The sequence below is a fragment of the Macaca thibetana genome, chromosome 12 (genome assembly GCF_024542745.1).
Source record: "Macaca thibetana thibetana isolate TM-01 chromosome 12, ASM2454274v1, whole genome shotgun sequence".
NCBI classification, from domain to species: Eukaryota; Metazoa; Chordata; class Mammalia; order Primates; family Cercopithecidae; genus Macaca; species Macaca thibetana.
In genome coordinates this window covers 57,117,868-57,137,667 of record NC_065589.1, presented here as the reverse complement: position 1 = coordinate 57,137,667, position 19,800 = coordinate 57,117,868, and the positions used below count along the sequence as shown (strand labels likewise).

The window sequence follows — 19,800 nt, the reverse complement described above, 5'->3', positions numbered from 1 at the left end:
AATTTCTATCAATATTCTTTAAAATTGGTTATTTAATACGGTGAACTGCATAATATAGACCTTAGGTATTCTTCTTACTCTAGCACTCAGAGATTGTTGGTTTCTTGCATTAAAAGCCCCAAGAGGCAATGACTCTTTAACTCCAAATCGTTAACATCTAAGTTTTGCTTCTACTATTTGTTAAAGTTATTTTCATAAATTTTGATGAAACATTTTCTGTTTTTTTGTTCATTTTAAGGTGATTGAAATATAATCATACTTACTATTAATCCTTTTATGTTTTGAATAGAATATTTTGATTTGAGAGAGGGAGGAGGAGAAGAGAATCCTAGTGTTGGCTTTGTACCTTAAAACAAACTGTATGAAAAGAAATATATTCCCTTTCTTTTCCTCTGCTCTTTTCTTATTTGGCTGAGAGTCAGGGGCTGAAGAGGATTAGAGGAGGAACTGATTAGGTGAAGGTGAGTCTTTGGGATAATTTATGCAGGTAAGGAGAGAGGAAGGGAAAGGCAGGAAAACATGCCCAACTCCAATTTTTCTGTGGCTCTTTTTCCCCACTTCAGATTCTTCTGACACATTTTATTTTCAATGAATGTTCTAATCATTTTGATAGATTATTTAAAGTGAAAATACATTAATTTTACGTATTTTTGAATCTGTGTTTGCAGCTTTTTCGACCTTCTTATGGTTTTAACCTGACTGATCCCTATTGTCGACTTTTGGAAACCCAATATAAAAGCCTCCATGATCCACATTTAAAAGCATACTATAAGCGCAAAGATATTTTGAAGAGATTAAAGAAAGGTGGCTACATCACCAGCAATAATAAAGTGGGTTGAAAATCACTTCTTTTTTTAATCAATTAAACACTTTAAAACATGATATAAACTTGTTTCTATACCTCACTTGGGGGGCCTGTGTCACTTTTAACTTGGTCATGAGACAATATTTAATAGGCAGTTCTATCAATTTCTCCATATTTGAATCAAGAGAAATCAGATAACAGTTGTTGCTAAATGAACGTACTTCTTCCTTCACGTTTTTTCTTTGTAATACCAGAAGATTATTGACAAATAACTCGAGAACACAAAGATATATTAATTTTCCCACATGTATTATAGCCTTCTTTCTCTGTCTTTAACGGCACTGTATACTTGTCAAGAATTATGTTCCATATATTTTTAAAATCTTGAGATGAAATAGAAACTTAGCAAAATTCAGTCTGTTAGAACCTTCATAGAGTATATCCTTATTGGAGTTGAACAATGTTATTACACTTAAAATTATAATCCAGTTACAGCTAATTGAAATTATTACTGTGATAACTCTAATTGTATGGACTAAACTCCTTTTACAATATAAGTAATGTTAATAAAGCAATATGTACATATTTTTTAGAGACAGGTTCTCACTTTGTTGCCTACACAGGAGTGCAATGGTGCAATCATGGCTCACTGGTGCCTGGACCTCCTGGGCTAAAGCTGTGTTCCTGCATCAGCATCCTGAGTAGCTGGGACTACAGACACAGGCCGCCCGAGCTGGTTAATTTTTTTTTTTTTTTAGAGATGGGGTCTTGCTATGTTGCCCAGGCTCATCTCAAACTCCTGACCTTAAGAGATACTCCTGCCTCAGCCTAAGTAATGTTTTTGGATAGAAATTTCTTGCTGATTAACAAATGCTGAGAGATACTACTTACAAGATTGTTAGCAGTTTATTACTCTTTATGCCAAAATGTCATTGAATTTTATGTCACTGCTATTAAAGTGATTTTTAAATCAATTTAATGATTTAAAGAATATATTTAAAATATTTATATATTATTAACATACTTAACATTTTTTTAAATATCCATGTGTTTTCATTTTTGTTTGTAGGTTGTATGTACCTTGAGAGAATTGAATAAGTACAGGCAATATCTTACCAGTTTAAAATTAGACTTTGAGAGAAACTATCTAAGAGAACAAGTAAGTTCAATACTTCAATTTGGTTTATTTACACAGAGTTTGGAAGAAATTCTTGTTTATATGTAGAGTGTTCTTTTAATCATATTTTGACCCTTTATTATTGACAAAATAATTGACTATTTTTTCCAAGTGAAAATTTAGAGTAGGAATAAACAATATTTGAATTTTGCTATATTTGGCCAAGAATGGGAAAGGGACTGGGTCATCTATCAACACACCAGTGGTAGCTGGCATAATTCAATAATTAAATTGCTAGTCAGATGTATTGTTTCCCCCAGAGCTAAGGTCAATAATAAACATCTCTTGTGGCAGAAAGATTCTTAAGTTGAAAGCTAAAATAGTTTGAGCTATAGGAAAAGAACAATAAATACCTGTAGTGTTCTACAGTGATTCAAGAATATGTACACTCTGTGTTTGTATTCATACATGAGCACCTGTATTCATTCAGTAAAAATGTTGTTCTTGAATGTGAAATAGAATGACTGGGTGTAGAGTGAATGGTTATGGATAGTGACTTCCTTTAGATTTTTGACTCAAAGATGTGTGTATGTGTGTGTGTGTGTGCGCGCGCGCTTGTGTGAATTCAGATTTTAGGGTCAAGAGGTCTGGATCAAAATGAGAAAAGTGTATTTATATGAGTGTTTGCAAATGTATGTCCTAAAGATAAAAGGGTTAAATACAAACGAGAAAGACTTCACTATATTTCTAAGTATTCTGTATTTTCCCCACTTCATTCTGTACCCAGTGTTTCTTCTCTGCTTCCTGCATATTTTTATTTACCTTATTTAGAATAGGTGGACAAATAAACTGAAATGTTTACCTTTTATTTTCAGAGAGATAAATCTTAATTTTGGTTAACTTGTCTGTGTCTTTAATGGATTCAAAATAGATGTAAATACAATTAAACAGAAATAAGCATTTATAAAATATAGGAATTTAAATGGTTTTATTTCGGGGAAACATAAAAAAAATTATATATATGTAATACACACATTTCTTAAATAGAGAATACTTGCAAAACAACTACATAACGTACCGGAAAACAATCAAATCCCTCAACATTGTGATGTTGCACAAGTCCAAAACTGGTTGTTAAAGGAGGGCAGCGAATCTATTAAGGACCAGGAGCGGCTAATGAGGCATAGGTAAGATTAAAGTTGATGCACATTTTATGTGTATGTTGTGGAACCAAATAAGCTGGAAAATGCTAGAAAGAATTGAAGACAATTTTTTAAGTACTAGACACCACTCTCCTGGATCCCTCAGAGTGGAGAGGAAGTAAGTGAAACCAAGAGGTGGAAGAATTTTCTACCAGAGGAGTTAGGATTGCTGGAAGCCCAAGGGATAAGCCAAACTGGTTATTGAAAGAAAAATTAGATTCAAAATCTTTCTATATTAGAAGAGGAAGAGAAAGGATCTTTAACACATGCCTCAAACAATAACAGTTTTTTAAGATTCATCTTTAAGAACTGATAGCATTTTTTGAGGAAGTTAGTGCAAAGTCAAAAAAAGTAAGTTTGGAATAACTGATGCCAATATATAAATATGTGTTGTCTATAAAAAGGATTGTAAGCTCATTTAGATATGACTCAGTCATATTCAATCATGGCCATTCCATGGACAAGCCCATTTCTTAGGAAGTAAAGGATGTTATAGTTCTTTTTCCTGCACTAAGGATGGGGTAAGGAATTGGGCTGACTTTTATTACCTGACTTTTATATTCATTCCACAGTTTCATTATGTGGTATTGTTGCCATATTACATATTGATGTACCAGAGATCCAGACTACAGATGAGAGATTTGTTCAAGGACTTGTAAATTACAAGGAACCCAGTGCCCGCTTTTTCTTAGAGAAATCAAATGTACTTTTTTTTTTTTTTTCCACATTTGAAGTTACTGTTTCAGTTATTTCAGCCTTTTTTGCAAGGTCATACTCTTAAATCTACTGAGTTATGAATGCTCACTTTGCAGAATGTCTTGAGTAACTTTGCTCTGCTTTTTACCATTATCTTTGCAATTATATCAGATAATTGTGTAGTGGAGAGACCTTATAATAAGTAAAACATGGTGAGATGGTGGGTTTGCCTGTTTTAAAAGTTTATAAACAGTACTGATAGAAAAACAGTAAAATTCCTGTAATTCAAGAAATGAAAGGCAAGCAAGGAAGTGGTTTGGGAATGGCATAGCAGATGATGCCATCGTGAAAGAAACAGCCAATTCACCTTTAGTAATATTTACGCTCTTACTCAGATATTTGGATATGATAAGTAGAAAACTAGAACAACTTGAACGCACAGCAGAAGAACAACGCCTGTTCCTGATGGATAGAGAAGAAAGACGACAGCGAGAGCATACAAGAAGAAAACTTACTCTTCGTAGAAAAATAGAAGAGGTGAGACATAACTTTAAAACATTAAGAGAAAAGTTGTGTACAGTTGTTGCATTTGTAAATAATTTTAACTGTACATTGTACTGCTTGAAGTCATTTCAGTTCAAAATAATTTGTTACCATTAAATTTCCTTCGTAGCTATAATATACAAGTTGTTACATAAAATAATGAGGTGGATACCACAAAGCCAATTTCTGCTCTTAAAGAACAGTGAGAAAGTTAACTAGACACTATTTAACTCTCTTAATGCCCTTATTGTGGAGACAAAATTTTTTTTTAATTTAGCTTTAGTAAAAAATTATCATATTTGTATTCCTAATAAGAGTGCAGTAAGAAAAGTATATTCTAAACCCAATGTATGCCTTTCATTATGCTTAACCTGATTTCTATTAGGCTCTGACTTGTTTAATATACTTTTTGGTGGGACAAAATACAAAGATATCGTTGTGAAAGGAACACACACCAAGTGCAGTAACAATGTGATTTCTAGGAATGGAAGACAAAAGAGATGTTACTTCTGACAAGGATGGCAGAAGATGTTAAAAGAGAAGAGAAGATAGAAGAACAACGGCATAGAAACAGAGAAGAGAGTGACAGGAAGGTAGTGTGAGCTTTAACCTCTAACTTGAGCTGTTCGAAGAGAAGATTTTGTTTTGGTTTTTTGAAGTACAAATCACTTTGTGAGATGACTGTTGCCCAGTTACTCCAAATGATATGCATGATATAAAACTGAAAGCTATGGAAATTTTTAGTATATTTGACTATAGTATAAAAACTACTGCTCTGTTATGTGATATAACTATTTTTGGCTTTATTTTTACACTATAAACTGTACTTGTAATTACTATGAAAAAATTAAATGACTGACTAACTTTTTTTAGAACCAGCAATTCTTTGTAGGATTTCTCAATTTTTCCTCACTGGTTAATTTTATTTAGCTTAACTTTTCATCTTTAATAATATATAAGATTTTGTGATTTAGAGTGTAAATTAATATAAAGAGAAAAATCCTACCACCACCACCCTATCAACATTTTAGTTTCACACATATACACATACACCCCCCCACAATGTTTCCAATAATATTTATTTATTCCAATTAATAATTAAAAACATGTTATTATACCTCGCAAGCTCTTCTGTAGACTGTTTTTTTTCATTTAACAAAATGTCATTGTCAACTTAGCATGTTGATAAATGTTGATCTAAAATTCTAAATAGCAGTTTTAGGTAGGCTATTGTTAACAAACCTAGGTGTGAGTGTAAGATTTGCACAATTTGATTTGTATTGATATATACTGTTACACAGCAATTTTGTAAAAATATTGAACGTTTAGGCCGGGCGCGGTGGCTCAAGCCTGTAATCCCAGCACTTTGGGAGGCCGAGACGGGCGGATCACGAGGTCAGGAGATCGAGACCATCCTGGCTGACACCGTGAAACCCCGTTTCTACTTTAAAAATACAAAAAACTAGCCGGGCGAGGTGGCGGGCGCCTGTAGTCCCAGCTACTCGGGAGGCTGAGGCAGGAGAATGGCGTGAACCCGGGAGGCGGAGCTTGCAGTGAGCCGAGATCGCGCCACTGCACTCCAGCCTGGGCGGCAGAGCGAGACTCCGTCTCAAAAAAAAAAAAAAAAAAAAATATATATATATATATATAGAACGTTTAAATATGTATGCTTAACTTTCATTCTGTTTGTTACCTGTATCTTTCAGTACCATCAGAGACTCACTGCTCATTTTGCAGGTTCAACTTATTCCAATTTACCATGATTATTTTTCTTCTTTCTTTTTTGTTTTTCTTTCTTTTTTATATTTATTTATTTATTTATTTATTTATTTATTTATTTATTGTAGAGATGGGTTTTTGCTATGTTGCCCAGGCTGCTCTCGAACTCCTGAGCTCAAACGATTCTCCCACCTTGGCCTCCTGAAGGGCTAGGATTACAGGTGTCATCCACCACACCCAGTCATAATTATTAATAATATAATCTAATACTCAGTTTTTCACTGTTTTTCAATGAGAAGTCTCACCAAGTTGTCTTCTTCATTTTGCTCTAAAACTGCACATCTCTGAAAGTATCTTTGTTTTCCAGAAGCAATTGAATGCACTAGATTCTTCTCCTTTTGCCTAATGTCAATTACTACCCAAAGAATGTTGGTCAGTTTTAGTGAAGACTAACACAACTGATCAAAATCGGCCTGGGAGGAGTGACCATTAGATGTGGTCACTGACTGTAAGCATGATAACACCACAGGCTGCCTAAACTGTGCTAATGGTAGAGCCATTTGAACATTGATATTTCCAATGGAGTTATTTTACAATTGTCTTTTGTGAATCTTGTTTTACTATAAGAAATTTTGAATTCCTTTGTGTTTCATAATATTTTTATGTCATGATTTTCAGATTTTACATAATTTTTCACTGCAAATTATCTTGTTATATTATAGTTTAGATTTTGCTCTTAATATCTTTGTCAAAAATTATTTGTGTGGTCTATTTTTGGACTCTCTTCTATTCTTTGACCTATTTGTTTGATTATTGTACCTTTAATAATTCTTTGAATCTGTCGTGCCAGGCTTACATGTTTATTTTTCTATTTCAGTTGTTTTAGTTAATCCCAAGCCCTTTGTATTTCCATATAAATTATAGCATCAGCTTATTAATTTCTACCAAAACGTCTTGCTGAGTTTTTAAATTCGATTTGCGTTAACTCTATAGGTCACTTTGGGCACAATTTACCTCTTGATAATATTGAGTCTTTCAACTCGTGAACGACATATGTCACTCCATTTATTTAAGTCTTCTTAATTTCTCCTAACAGTGCTATGTAGCTTGCAGTGTACTGTTCTTATGCATCTTTTCATAGATTCATCCCTAGGTATTTCATATATTTTATGCTATTGTAATTTATATTTCTTAAATTTCAAACTTTGAATACCTAATGCTAGCATTTAGAAAAACATCTGATTTATTTATATTCATCTTGTATCTTGCATTGTTAAAAATCAATAATCAGTTCTAGTAGTTCCTTTTTCTAGATGCCAATTAATAGTCTACATAGATGATCATTTCTGTGAATAAAAGGAGTGTTATTTCTTCTGATGAGTTCCTTTAATTTTTTTTTTTCTTGCTTGATCACACTGCCTGAAACCTTCAGTATAATGTTGAATAGAAGCAGACATACTAGCTATTTTTGACTGGTGATTCGCTTGTTAGTGACTCTCTTTGCTAGTGATCTCAAAGGGAAAGGATTAAGTCTGTCACCATTAATTATAGGGTTAGCTGTGGGTTTTTTTTACAGGTGTCATTCATCAGGTTGAGGAAATTTTCTTATATTTCTAGTTTGCTGAACATTTCTATCAGAAAGGGATGTAAGATTCTGTCAAACATTTTCTTCTGTGGTTTTATTGAATTCATATGTAGGTTTTCTTTTGTGATTCATTGCATAGTAGATAACATAAATTGATTTTTGAATGTTGAATGAATCCTGAACAAAAGATACTTAAAGCAACATACTTGATCTGATTTACATATTGTTGTATTAAGTTTGCCACCATTTTGTTTAGAATTTTGCCCTAGAGATGTTAGTGCAAAATGTAGTTTTCTTGCACTGCTCTTCTCTGATTTTGGTATCAGGGTAATGCTGGCCTCATACCATAAATCTCTATGTATTCCATCTTCAGATTTTTGAAAACATTATTTTAGAATTGGTATTGTTTATTTTTTATATATTTTATGGAATTTATCAGTGAAGACATTTGGGTATGAGGCTTATTTGTGGGAAGATACGTAACTACATACCTATTCAAAACATTATTTTTAAAAGTTTTGATAGTGTATTCTAGTAATTTTTTCATTTCATTTGAATTGTGGGATTTATTTACAAAGTTGTTTATAACATCCCTTTGTTATCCTTTGCGTATTTCTAGACCCTGGTGATGTCACCCACTCTCCTTGCTTATATGGTAATTTGTAACTTCTTTTTTTCCTTATCAGTCCTGGCTAGAGTTGCTTTTTCTTTTTCTTCTTATTTCTCTTTTTCTGATTTTCTCAACTGCTAGTTTTTAGTTTTAATGAATTTCTCTGTTTTTTTTCCTATTTTGTTTATTTCTGTTCTGATATTTTTGTTAAATACCTTTCTCTCTTTAGGTGGAAGTTATTAATTCAAGACCTTTCCTCTTTTCTAATACAGAAATTTAGTACTCTAAGTTCTTCCCTAACACTGGTCTATCAAGAGTCTCCTTTTTTTTTTTTATATACAGTGTTTTTATATTTATTCAATTCAAAATAGTTGAATTTCCCTTTTATTTTTATGTTTGATTCATTAGTTATTTAAAAGTGTGTCATTTAGCTTCTAAATATTTGGAGTGTGTCCAAGATCTTTCTGTTATTGATTTCAAATTTACTTTTATTGTGGTCAGAGAAAACTTTTATTTCCCAAATCTTTTTAAATACATTGAGACTTATTTTATCTTCCCAAACTCTGGTCATTTTGGGTAAAATACAAATGTATACCTGAAAAAAAACTTCTTTCTACTGTTGTTGGGTGAGGTATTTTATAAGTGTTGTCTAGATATCAAGTTCATTGATAGAATTGTTCAAATCTAAATCCTAGCTCAATTTCTGTCTACTTGTTCTCTCAATTATTGAAGGAGTTATTAAATCTCTGACTATATTTTTGGATTTGTCTAGTGTCTCAGTTTTTGTTTTATTTGAAGCTCAGTATTAGGTTAAAAAATGGCTAGAATTGTTATGTCTGTTGGTGATTTGATTTTTTTTATTGTTATGAAAACATTTTATTTTCCTCTGTTATTATTCTTTGTTCTAATATTACAGGTAATATTAACATTGCCACTGCAGCTTTATTCTGATTACTGTTAGCATGGCATATTATTTTCTTGTGTTTCACTTTTAAGACCAGATTTGGGTCTTTATTTTTCTCTGTGTGTGTGTGTATGTGTGTGTGTGTGGCTACTATTCATATAGATGGGCTTTGGTTTCATATCAAATCTGATGACTGCCTATAATTAAGGTGTTTGTAGCATATACATTTAGTGTGATTATTAAAGTGATTAGTTTTATGTCTGTCATCTCATTATTTGTTTTTAATTTGTCTCATCTATGTTCTTTTCTTCATTTTCTGCCTTTTTCTTTGGATTTTTAATGATCCCTTTGTATCTATTTTGTATATTGTTTCTTTGTTTTAAATTTACCAGTTGCTTTAAGGATTATAGTATATGTCTTTAACTTATTAGGGTAGATCTTAAAGTGCTATTATACTATATTATACTATTTCAAATAAAGTATAAGAGCCTTACAATATTATGCTTTATTTTTCTCCCTGTGGCCTTTATACTATTTTGGTCATTCATTTTATTTATATACATATATGTAATAAATCTGACAATACAACATTGCTGAGTTTGTCTAAGCAATCATTTATCTTTTATCATGATGTAAATAAGTCATATATTTGGCCATATACTTAAAATTTTTTATGTTCTTCATTCTTCTATTTTTGTATACCCATATTTTCATCTGCTATCATTTTTTTTTCTGTCTGAAGGACTTTCTTTAACATTGATCCAAGTACAACTTAATTTTGTATGTCTTCAAAATACTTATACCTTTATTTCTGAAAACTTTTTTTTTTGAGTGTGTATTGGTTAACATCAACTGGGTGTAGAATTCACCATTGACTATTTTTTATTTTATTTTAGTACTTTAAAGATGCTCTTTCACTTTCTTCTCTACATTGATTTCAAGAGGAAATCTGCTGTTTTTAAACTTTATTTTTCTCTATGTAACATAATTTGTTTTTCTGGTAACTTAAAAAAATTTTTTTTATCCCTAGTCTTGAGAAATTTGATTATTATGACTTGGTGAGATTTTTCTTGTTTTCTATGCATTGGTATTTTGGGCTTCTTGGACCTGTGGATTTATGGTTTTCATCAAATTTAAAACATTTTAAGATATTATTATCTAATATTTATTTTATCTTTTCTCTCCTCTCTTCAGGCATATTAGGCTGCTTGAAGTTGTCCCATATCTTACTGAAATACTTTCATTTATTCACCTGTCTGTGTTTTCTTTTGGATGGTTTCTCTTGCTGAATTCCCATTATCTAATCTTCTGCAATGTCTATGCTGCCATTAATACATCCATGGTATTACTCATCTTACATATTTGGAAATTGCTTTCAGACCTTGTTATATCTTCCATATCTCTTCTTCACTTTGTTTATATACAAATTGCAATTATGTTACTGTATTGTTTCTGTCTTTAATTCCAACATTTGTGTCATTTTTGAGTCAATTTCAATTGATCAATCTACTTCTTTTATAAGTTATATTCCCCTGCTTCTTTACGTGCCTAGTATTCTTTGATTGGATGCCAGACATGAATTTTGGTTTGTATACTGAATATTTTTATGTTCTTATAAATATTCTTTAGCTTTTTTGATGTAGATAATTTATTTGGAAACAATTTGATTGTACAGGTCTTGCCTTTTATGATTTGGTGGTAGGGTGAGAGCCATGTTTTATCTGGCTTTTCCTACTACTTTCCTAGTAGTTATTTCCTACTACTGAGTTAAGATCCATCTTAGTACTCTACTCAATGCCCTATGACTCATGAGGTTTTTTCAGTATAGCTTTCCAGTGAAATATTTCTAGGGGGAATAGGCATGTTTTCTATCCCTAGATAGCTTCCAGTGACTGTTTTCTCCAATCCTTTAGGAAGATCTTTACTGTCGTCTTGGGTGGTTTTTTTTTTTTACATAAGCTAATCCATTTTCTTGCTAAATACTGCAAGAACCCTCTAAGAATCTCTGGGGTTCTTTCTGTATGGATTTATCTTCTTTCTAGTACATTCATTACAGGCCCAGAAATTCACAAAGGCAAGTCACATTTTATGTACTATATTATGTTTATCTCTGGTAGACCTGAGTGATATTTGGTTAAACCCTCAGTAATCTTCCAATTGAAGATGATTGAGAAATTACTTAAACTCACCAGGACAGCTATGGATAAGATACGCTGTCTGATCAGAAACTGGATTAGTTCTCTGATGGTATGTAGAGAGGTAAATTGCATACATGTTAAATACATTCTTTGTGTTTGATCACAAATGGAAATTTGCCCCTTACTACTCTCTTATTTTTGTAACATTACAAATCAAGACATGACTGATTATCCATTTTCAATATATTGTCACATTTTAAATAATTTGTTTTACATTTCTTTTTTTTGTTGTTGTTTTGAGGACAAGCTATTCTTTTTAATAAAAGGTTCTGGGACAATTAGATATGACATTTTTTAAAAAAGAAGGCTTGATTAGTACCTCATACTGTGCATATAAATCAATTACACATGGATTGTAGAACTAACTGCAAAAAATAAAACCAGACAACATGTTGAATATAATATAGGAAAATATCTTCATGAGTTTGGGATAGGAAAAGACTTCTTCCCTCGGACCATCTCCACCCCCTACAAAAAAAAAAAAAAAAAAAAAAAAAAAAAAAAAACTTTAAAAGATTTGATAAGATTGTCTTTAATAAAATGAATAATTTCTGTTTGTCAAAAAGTCCATTAAGAAAGTGAGCATGAGAGCCATAGATGGAAAGAATTTGCTTACAATACAAAGAACTTGTATCCGGGGTAAATAAATCTGTAAGACTAAGAAAGACAACCCAAGACAAAACTGGGCAAGAGACTTGTTCCCATCACATCTAAACACAGGTGCCACAAAGCCACAGTCTTTGTCACCTCTCACTGCTTCTGTAGGTCACAAAGTCGGCAGTGGCCCTGCCAGGCAGCTCCGACGTGGGGTCTGTCCCAAGGCCACCTTCAGATGGTGGCTGGCATTGGGCCCTCTCAGAGGGGTCTTCCCCACTATTCTAGTGCTTGCTATGAAACAGCTGGGCCACCCTGGCATCTCTCTTTATCTCCAAAAGGCACGCACCTGGTCCCGACACACAGAGTGCTGCGCGGAAGCCACACCACATTTCCTATCTACTCACCGAGGCTGCCACAAAGTCTAACCCAGATTCAGGGGACAGCTGCACCCCACCCCTGTGAGAGAATAAGTAAAACCATTGCAGATGACCTTCTGCCACAGGTGATTTACACTCTTCTCCATACAAAGCACACTTGCTTCCAACGCAGCACGGGCCACCGTTCTCCTGGCATTGAGCTCAGGGATGAGATCCCGGAACCCACCGTGTGCGTGCCTGATGACCTCCTGGGGTGTGGTTCCTGGAGGGTGGCACCTCGAGGAGAGTGTCTGTCTGAAGACCTGAGAACTGAAGAGACAAGGTGTCATCACACACCCCCATGCAGTCCTGGGCAGACACAGGTCAGTGTGGTGGGTGCCATCTTTCCAAATGGAGAATTGGAGACATCGCGGCCACCAGGCCACAGAAACTCAGGAATCCACGTGGGCACCTGCAGTCAAGGCGTTGACAAAGTTTCATTCCTCCTGCCCAAGAAAGCCACTCATGGCTGCAGGCTCTGCCCCCTGGACTCCGGGCTCTGTCCTCTGAGACTTCATTTTCCACAAGAAACAGCCAGCGCATGCCTCCATCTCTTCAGTGGCTACACCTATATCTTCAGGGGGCTTCTCTCACCCAGGGGTTTCGAGGTACAAAGGCCTCTTTTGATTTTTTTTTTTTTTTTTTTTTTTTTTTTTTTTTACTGTTTTTCGTCCTTTTAGTCCACATTGATATAATTTTTTTTTTTTTTTATGGTAAACAGTGTGGCGATTCCTCAAGGATCTAGAACTAGATGTACCATATGACCCAGCCATCCCATTACTGGGTATATACCCAAAGGATTATAAATCATGCTGCTATAAAGACACATGCACACGTATGTTCACTGCGGCACTATTCACAATAGCAAAGACTTGGAATCAACCCAAATGTCCATCAGTGGCAGACTGGATTAAGAAAATGTGGCACATATACACCATGGAATACTATGCAGCCATAAAAAAGGATGAGTTTGTGTCCTTTGTAGGGACATGGATGCGGCTGGAAACCATCATTCTTAGCAAACTATCACAAGAACAGAAAACCAAACACCGCATGTTCTCACTCATAGGTGGGAACTGAACAATGAGATCACTTGGACTCAGGAAGGGGAACATCACACACCGGGGCCTATCATGGGGAGGGGGGAGGGGGGAGGGATTGCATTGGGAGTTATACCTGATGTAAATGACGAGTTGATGGGTGCTGACGAGTTGATGGGTGCAGCACAGCAACATGGCACAAGTATACATATGTAACAAACCTGCACGTTATGCACATGTACCCTAGAACTTAATAATAATAAAAAAAATATATATATATATAGAACAGAATTATGTTGGCCAGGTGCAGTAGCTCAGGCCTGTAATCCCAGCACTTTGGGAGGCCGAGGCAGGTGGATCACGAGGTCGAAATCAAGACTATCCTATCCAACATGGTGAAAGCCCGCCTCTAATAAAAATACAAAAATTAGCTGCATGTGGTGGCACGAACCTGTAGGCCCAGCTACTTGGGAGGCTGAGGGAGCGGAATCACTTGAACCTGGGAGGTGGAGGTTGCAGTGAGCTGAAATCATGCCACTGTACTCCAGCCAGGCAGTAGAGCAAGACTCCATCTCAAAAAAAAAAAAAAAAAAAAAATTGTTTTACATTTCTAAATGGCAAGTTAATATTAACCAGTATATTTTCTTTAATATTGTAGAAACAAGATCTTCTAGAGAAAAAAATGGCTTATCATTTACAAAAAATGCAAGATACTGGCTTTAAAGGAGAAGATATGGGAAAAAATACATCTAAATACAGAGGTCAAGATGGAACACGTGGTGAATGTGAGAACATTAAAAGATGATGTAGCTAAGTAGGAAATGCGTATCTATGTAAAAATCCTTGTGTAATACTCTGTGTACTTACACTTGCTACTCCTTTTGTGCCAGACACTGTTCTAGGTATTTCTATGTTACAGTTCAAGTTAAAAAGTAGGCATATATGTAACAATGATAACAAATTGTAACAATCTCATCAATTGGCTGAGGAGACACACTTGCCTATACTGCATTTGTAACTAACCTCCCTATATTTAAAATAACTACTAAAATGATACAAACTTATATCTAAGATACTGCTATTATATACCAACATGGTGTTCTATTATGTTGCCAACCAGTAAGAATGGGAAGCGATACAGAATTAGGAAAAAAAGAAGGAAGAAATAAATGAAGAAAGAAAAAATGAAGAAAGTTTAAAAGGAGGAATGGCTTTGCTTTGCCCAGCCTCTACCAGCTTCCTTTATTTATAACATTATAAAATTACAATGGGTTTTTGTTTTCTGATACTAGATAAAATTTCATGGCCAGAATGCAAAATGTAGACTTGTTTTAACTATCTTTGACTGTGTAGTATCAGGAAAGAAACTGATTATTTTCCATGCAGCTATCATCATAGTATCTCATCAATCCCATTTCTAGGTCAGAGCTTTCCTGTGTCACTCCAGTAGATTACCAACTAGCCTCTGTTAAGTCTTCTTTTTACCTGCCTCAAATCCATTTTGTACCCTTGCTTGTTACATTTAAAACTCTTTTCTGATGGTTTCTTCCTCTACCCTTAAAACTATTATCGATTAAATGAAGCTCAGGCTGCTTCAGCACGCATTTATCAGCATCTGGAATTCAGTCTTTACCTGACTTTTTAACTTTATTTTACACTACATCCTTGAAGATGGCAGCTATGATCTAGTGGTGATATGCACAGGCTCTGAAACTGGATTGTAGAAGTCCAATCCTGTTTTATCATTTTCTAGCAATGTTATGGCTTGTAAATTACTTAACTTCCCTAAGCCAGTTTTGTTATCTGAAAACAAAGATAATACTCCTAGATAATTCCTATAAAGAGTGTAAAAATTCTAGTATATAGTAAGAACTTAATTTATTTTGTTGTTTAGTCAAATTAGACTACTGATCATTCCTAAAACACATGTTACTTTTCCGACTTCTCTGCCTCTCTGTATCCAATATTTCTCAATTTAGAGTGATCTGATTACTATCTCCATTTATCAAAATCCTACAGTTACTTAAGCCGCACTGTAAATTACATGCCAAAAAGTCATTGTTGATAACCCTAACTGGAAGGTTATCGCTCAAGTAGTTTGCACCACTTTTAATTCACTTATTACATACTTACCGCTGTCTTAATCGTTTATAATAGTAAACTCCCACCTTTGTATTCAATAGAACATCATTCAAAGCATATACACTAAGTACATGTTTGCTAAATTGATTAATTCGATCTACTTAGTTCATTGAGGCAATGACAGCAATATCATGCCTCATATATGAAATCACTTCAGTAACTATAAAAATTCCTACCTCTTCATTAACTTTCTCATATGGTAGGAAAAATTTAAGTAGCTTAAACATTTGTTATTTAAATACACTGTTGAAGAAGTAGTATGTAAATGAGTTTAGTTTATATTATCAAAGTGATGGAATAGAAAGAATATCTATGGCACAAATTAAATTGAATTATACCACTATTGTAATGTTGTTATCTTCCAACAAGTAGACAACTTTTAGTGGGACAAAGTAAAAGAAAGGTAATATCAGAAGAATTTGCTCAGTGATCAGTGAATGGGGAAACAGATCACTCTCATAGTTTACATCTCTAACAACAGCCCCTTGAGCACACATGCGGTGAGTAACTTTTGCCACCCTAATAGTTAGGAAAGCAAAACTATAATTACATTTATCACAAAGAAGGGAATATATATGTGCATTTGCTTATGCCAGGCAGCAAGGCATATCCAAGAATTACAACAGTCACTGTGGACTACTGAGTCTTCAGCCCAGCCACTATGTTGTTATGCACCCAGATGGATATTGACATGTTTCAATTGAGCCAGGTGCAGATTTCCTTTTCTGCTAGAAAAACATTCTATCCTTCCAAGTGTATCTTTTAATATTAAGGGATAATATGTCAAGAATTGTCTTTTCTCCCATTTCATATCTCTCTATCTTCTCCAATTTCTCTCACAATCCCACATACAGACTAGCATATAGTTCAGCTCCTCTTGGGCATAAAAGGATCAGTAGTCTATCTTGGGTAATTCTGTCATCATCATAAGTAAAAATAAATATTTTATTATGTTTCTTTAAGCTTCTCCAAAGAATAAAAAGAAGACTTCTGAAGATATAATGTTAGTTTATCCTGCTGGAGACCAGAATAGAGAAACACGTGGTAAGTGAATATTGTGACAAGAAACACTAGATACTAAACAATAATTTGGGGTAAGACAGTTTTTTTTTTAACAACTTCTTTCATTTAAATGCAGACAAATCCTCTGTTTTCTTTTTGTCAAATGACTGATTTTGAGTGATGCTTATCAAGAGCTATGTGGCCTTTATTAGTTTTAGAATTTGATAACTAGATAATTGATTTACTGTTTTGAACCTGACATTATATTATTATTTTAGAAAATTAAATGAAGGTTCTGTTACTATTAAATATATAATACAGCATGCCTACCAACTTATAGAAAATATATTTGCTCAAAATAATCTCAGAAAACACTGAAATATGTCAGAAATTAAGTACATTTACTCTAGATTCACTGTGGCTTTTACTGTAACATCACTTTCTTATCTTTTAACTTATGTCTCTTCATGTTGTTCATTAGAGCTCACTGAAAGACTATAAGCCCAAATTACAATATAAAAATCCTCCAAAAATATATTACCAGAGTATGACTGTTCAAAAGTTGAACAGTATAACTCATCTCCCATTATTAAATTTCAAAGAAAAATTAACATATAAATGTTAAATTTCTTGGCCTTATTGGTTAAAAAATAAAAGAAATACTGTTTAAAATCTTTTCTTCCCGAGTATGCAATTTGCTTAGTTTTCATCAAGAATCAGAAATGTTGGATGTCTTAGCCTAGGATGTCTTTCTGCCTCAGAATCACTGAGGTTCAGTTAATTTAATTCCAAAGTTCATGGGTACCATTTTTAAAGTTCAGCTTTTACAACATACCAAAGGATTATTTACAACTGGCAAATTTATGGCAATACTAGCTCTACATCTTATACTGCATATAGACAACAAACTGAATAATTAATTTCTAAAGCAGTTATCTCAAGCAAAGTGATCCTGTAAAAATCTAGTGTTGAATGCATCCCAGACTGATCTTACTGTTGTCAAAGAATCTCAGTGACATTTCAGGAAAGGATGGTCAATGGAAAATACTGTTTTTAGCCTCACTGCGATACCAGTTTATTGTGACAATTGTCTGGAGAACAGACCTGTAAATTTAATTAAGCATGGTTGGGAGAAATATCCTATTAAAAGATGAAATGTAAAGTAATGTGATTCATATCAGAATTGGGTGGAGCAGGTTATGTATATCTACTCTCCAGCCTCAGTGAAGGGTATGTGAGTCATTGTAGTCTTTTTGTGAATTTTAAAAATACACAGTAGTGCCATCACAGGTCATCATATGTTTTTAGAGGTGCTCCTCTTTCCCATTCACCATAATCAGGTCTTCCTGGTTTCCATTTCATCATTGAGTCATGAGTGTAAACTCTGTGCAGTGTCACATGCTCTATACTCTTATGAGAAATTTGCCCCACGCGGTTTTGGAGCTGGTGATTCTCCAAGCAGAGTTCAAAGTGAATTTCCTGCTCCAGCTTCTTAGCTTGTCTGTGTATTTTTTTCATTCCTAGAAAAGATCTCAAGGCATTTATTTTGGTTTTTAAATTACCCTAAAGCAAAATGGAACATTTTTACAATTACATGTATAAACACATGTGCAGATTTGTGTAACCACTGTCACAATCACATGTAGAACAGTCCAGCATTCCAAAAATCTCCCTCATGTTGTTTATTTGTTTATTTGCAGTCACACCCTCCTTCCTCCAACTAATACTCCCAAATTACCTCTGGTATTATTAGTTATGTTACCTCTGGGATTATTATCAAATAGTAATATGTTCTCCTGACTATAGTTCATTTTCTGTTGGAGAATGTCATATAAATGGAATCATACATTATGTAACTTTATAAAAATATCTTCTTTTACTCAGCATAATACCTCTGAAATTCATTCAAGTTATAGCATGTGTCAATGGTTTGTTCCTTTCCATTGTATGGATGCACCAGAGTTCGTTTTTTTCATTCTTCAATTGAAAGAAATTTGAAATTTTGGATTGTTTCCATGTTTGGGTGATTATGTATAGAATGACTAGAAGTACAGTTAATGTTTGAACATCAAGGGGTGAGAGTTGAAGCACGGACCCACTGCACAGTAAAAAAAATTACATTTAACTTTTGACTCCCCAGAAACTTACTAACAGCCCACCGTTGACCTTACTGAAAACATAAACTGTCGAATAACACATATTATGTATGTTATCTGTATTATATACTGTAATCTTACAATAAACTATAGTGTTATTAAATTGAAAAAGTCATAGGAAGAGAAAATGTAATGTATTTACTATTTATTAAGTGAAAATGGATCATGGTTTAGGTCTTCATCTTCATTGTCTTCATGTTGTAACACCTCTGGCCAGTGGAAGCGCCTTTGTTATAACTCTAGAGGTATTTTTGGCATAACCCTAGTGGTTGTTGATAGCTTCCTTGCTACCTGAGAAGACAGGAAGATCCTAGCTTATCTTGTACAAATCTAGTTGCTTTGGCAACTTTGGAAATATAAAGTGATCATCAATAGCTGGGCCTATTTCTAAACATTCTCTTCCATTCTACTGATGTATTTATCTGTCTTTATGCAAATACCTCAATTTTCTTCATTATTGTGGCTTTATAATAAGTTTTGAAATTCAGTAGTTTGAGTTATCCAATGTTAGTTGTTATACTAGGTTGACTTGGTTATTCTAGAGCCTTTGCATTTCTATACAGATTTTAAAAACAGCTTGCCAACTTTTACAAAATACCTTGCTGCGATTTTGTTGGGATTCACTTTTCCTTTATTTCTCTCTGTCCAGTACAATGTTGAACAGCAATAGTGATTGTGTATATCTTAATATTGTTCTAAAACATAAGGGAAACTGATACATATGAATTAGGATATTAGCTCTAGACATTTAAACATAGCCTTTGTTAGAAAAAGACATCACCTTTTTTCTTAGTTCACTAAGTTTTATCATGAATGGGTGTTGAATTGTATCATATTTTTTCTGTGTCTTTGACATAATCACATGAATCTGCTCCTTTTTTCTCTTTATATTATATATTACTTTGATTTTTGAATGAATCAAATTACTTTTGATTTTCTTCATTCCTTGGATAAACCCTACTTATTCATAATGCATTATCTTTATTACATATTATAATATGTAATATTATTAACATAATATTTTAACATACTTATATTTATTAAAATTATATTATGCCTAAATATATA

The 19,800-nt window shown here is 33.6% G+C and overlaps 1 protein-coding gene across 1 annotated transcript in view; it reads left to right on the top strand.

The window, feature by feature from the left end:
• Window positions 1-19,800, top strand: part of FSIP2 (fibrous sheath interacting protein 2) — a 95,173-nt gene that overhangs the window by 3,640 nt on the left and 71,733 nt on the right. The window contains exons 3-9 of the mRNA XM_050751766.1: window positions 669-830; window positions 1,875-1,964; window positions 2,970-3,109; window positions 4,216-4,357; window positions 4,846-4,956; window positions 14,091-14,217; window positions 16,538-16,618. Of these exons, the coding sequence (XP_050607723.1) occupies window positions 669-830; window positions 1,875-1,964; window positions 2,970-3,109; window positions 4,216-4,357; window positions 4,846-4,956; window positions 14,091-14,217; window positions 16,538-16,618 (853 nt within the window). The remainder of the gene's footprint in view (window positions 1-668; window positions 831-1,874; window positions 1,965-2,969; window positions 3,110-4,215; window positions 4,358-4,845; window positions 4,957-14,090; window positions 14,218-16,537; window positions 16,619-19,800) is intronic.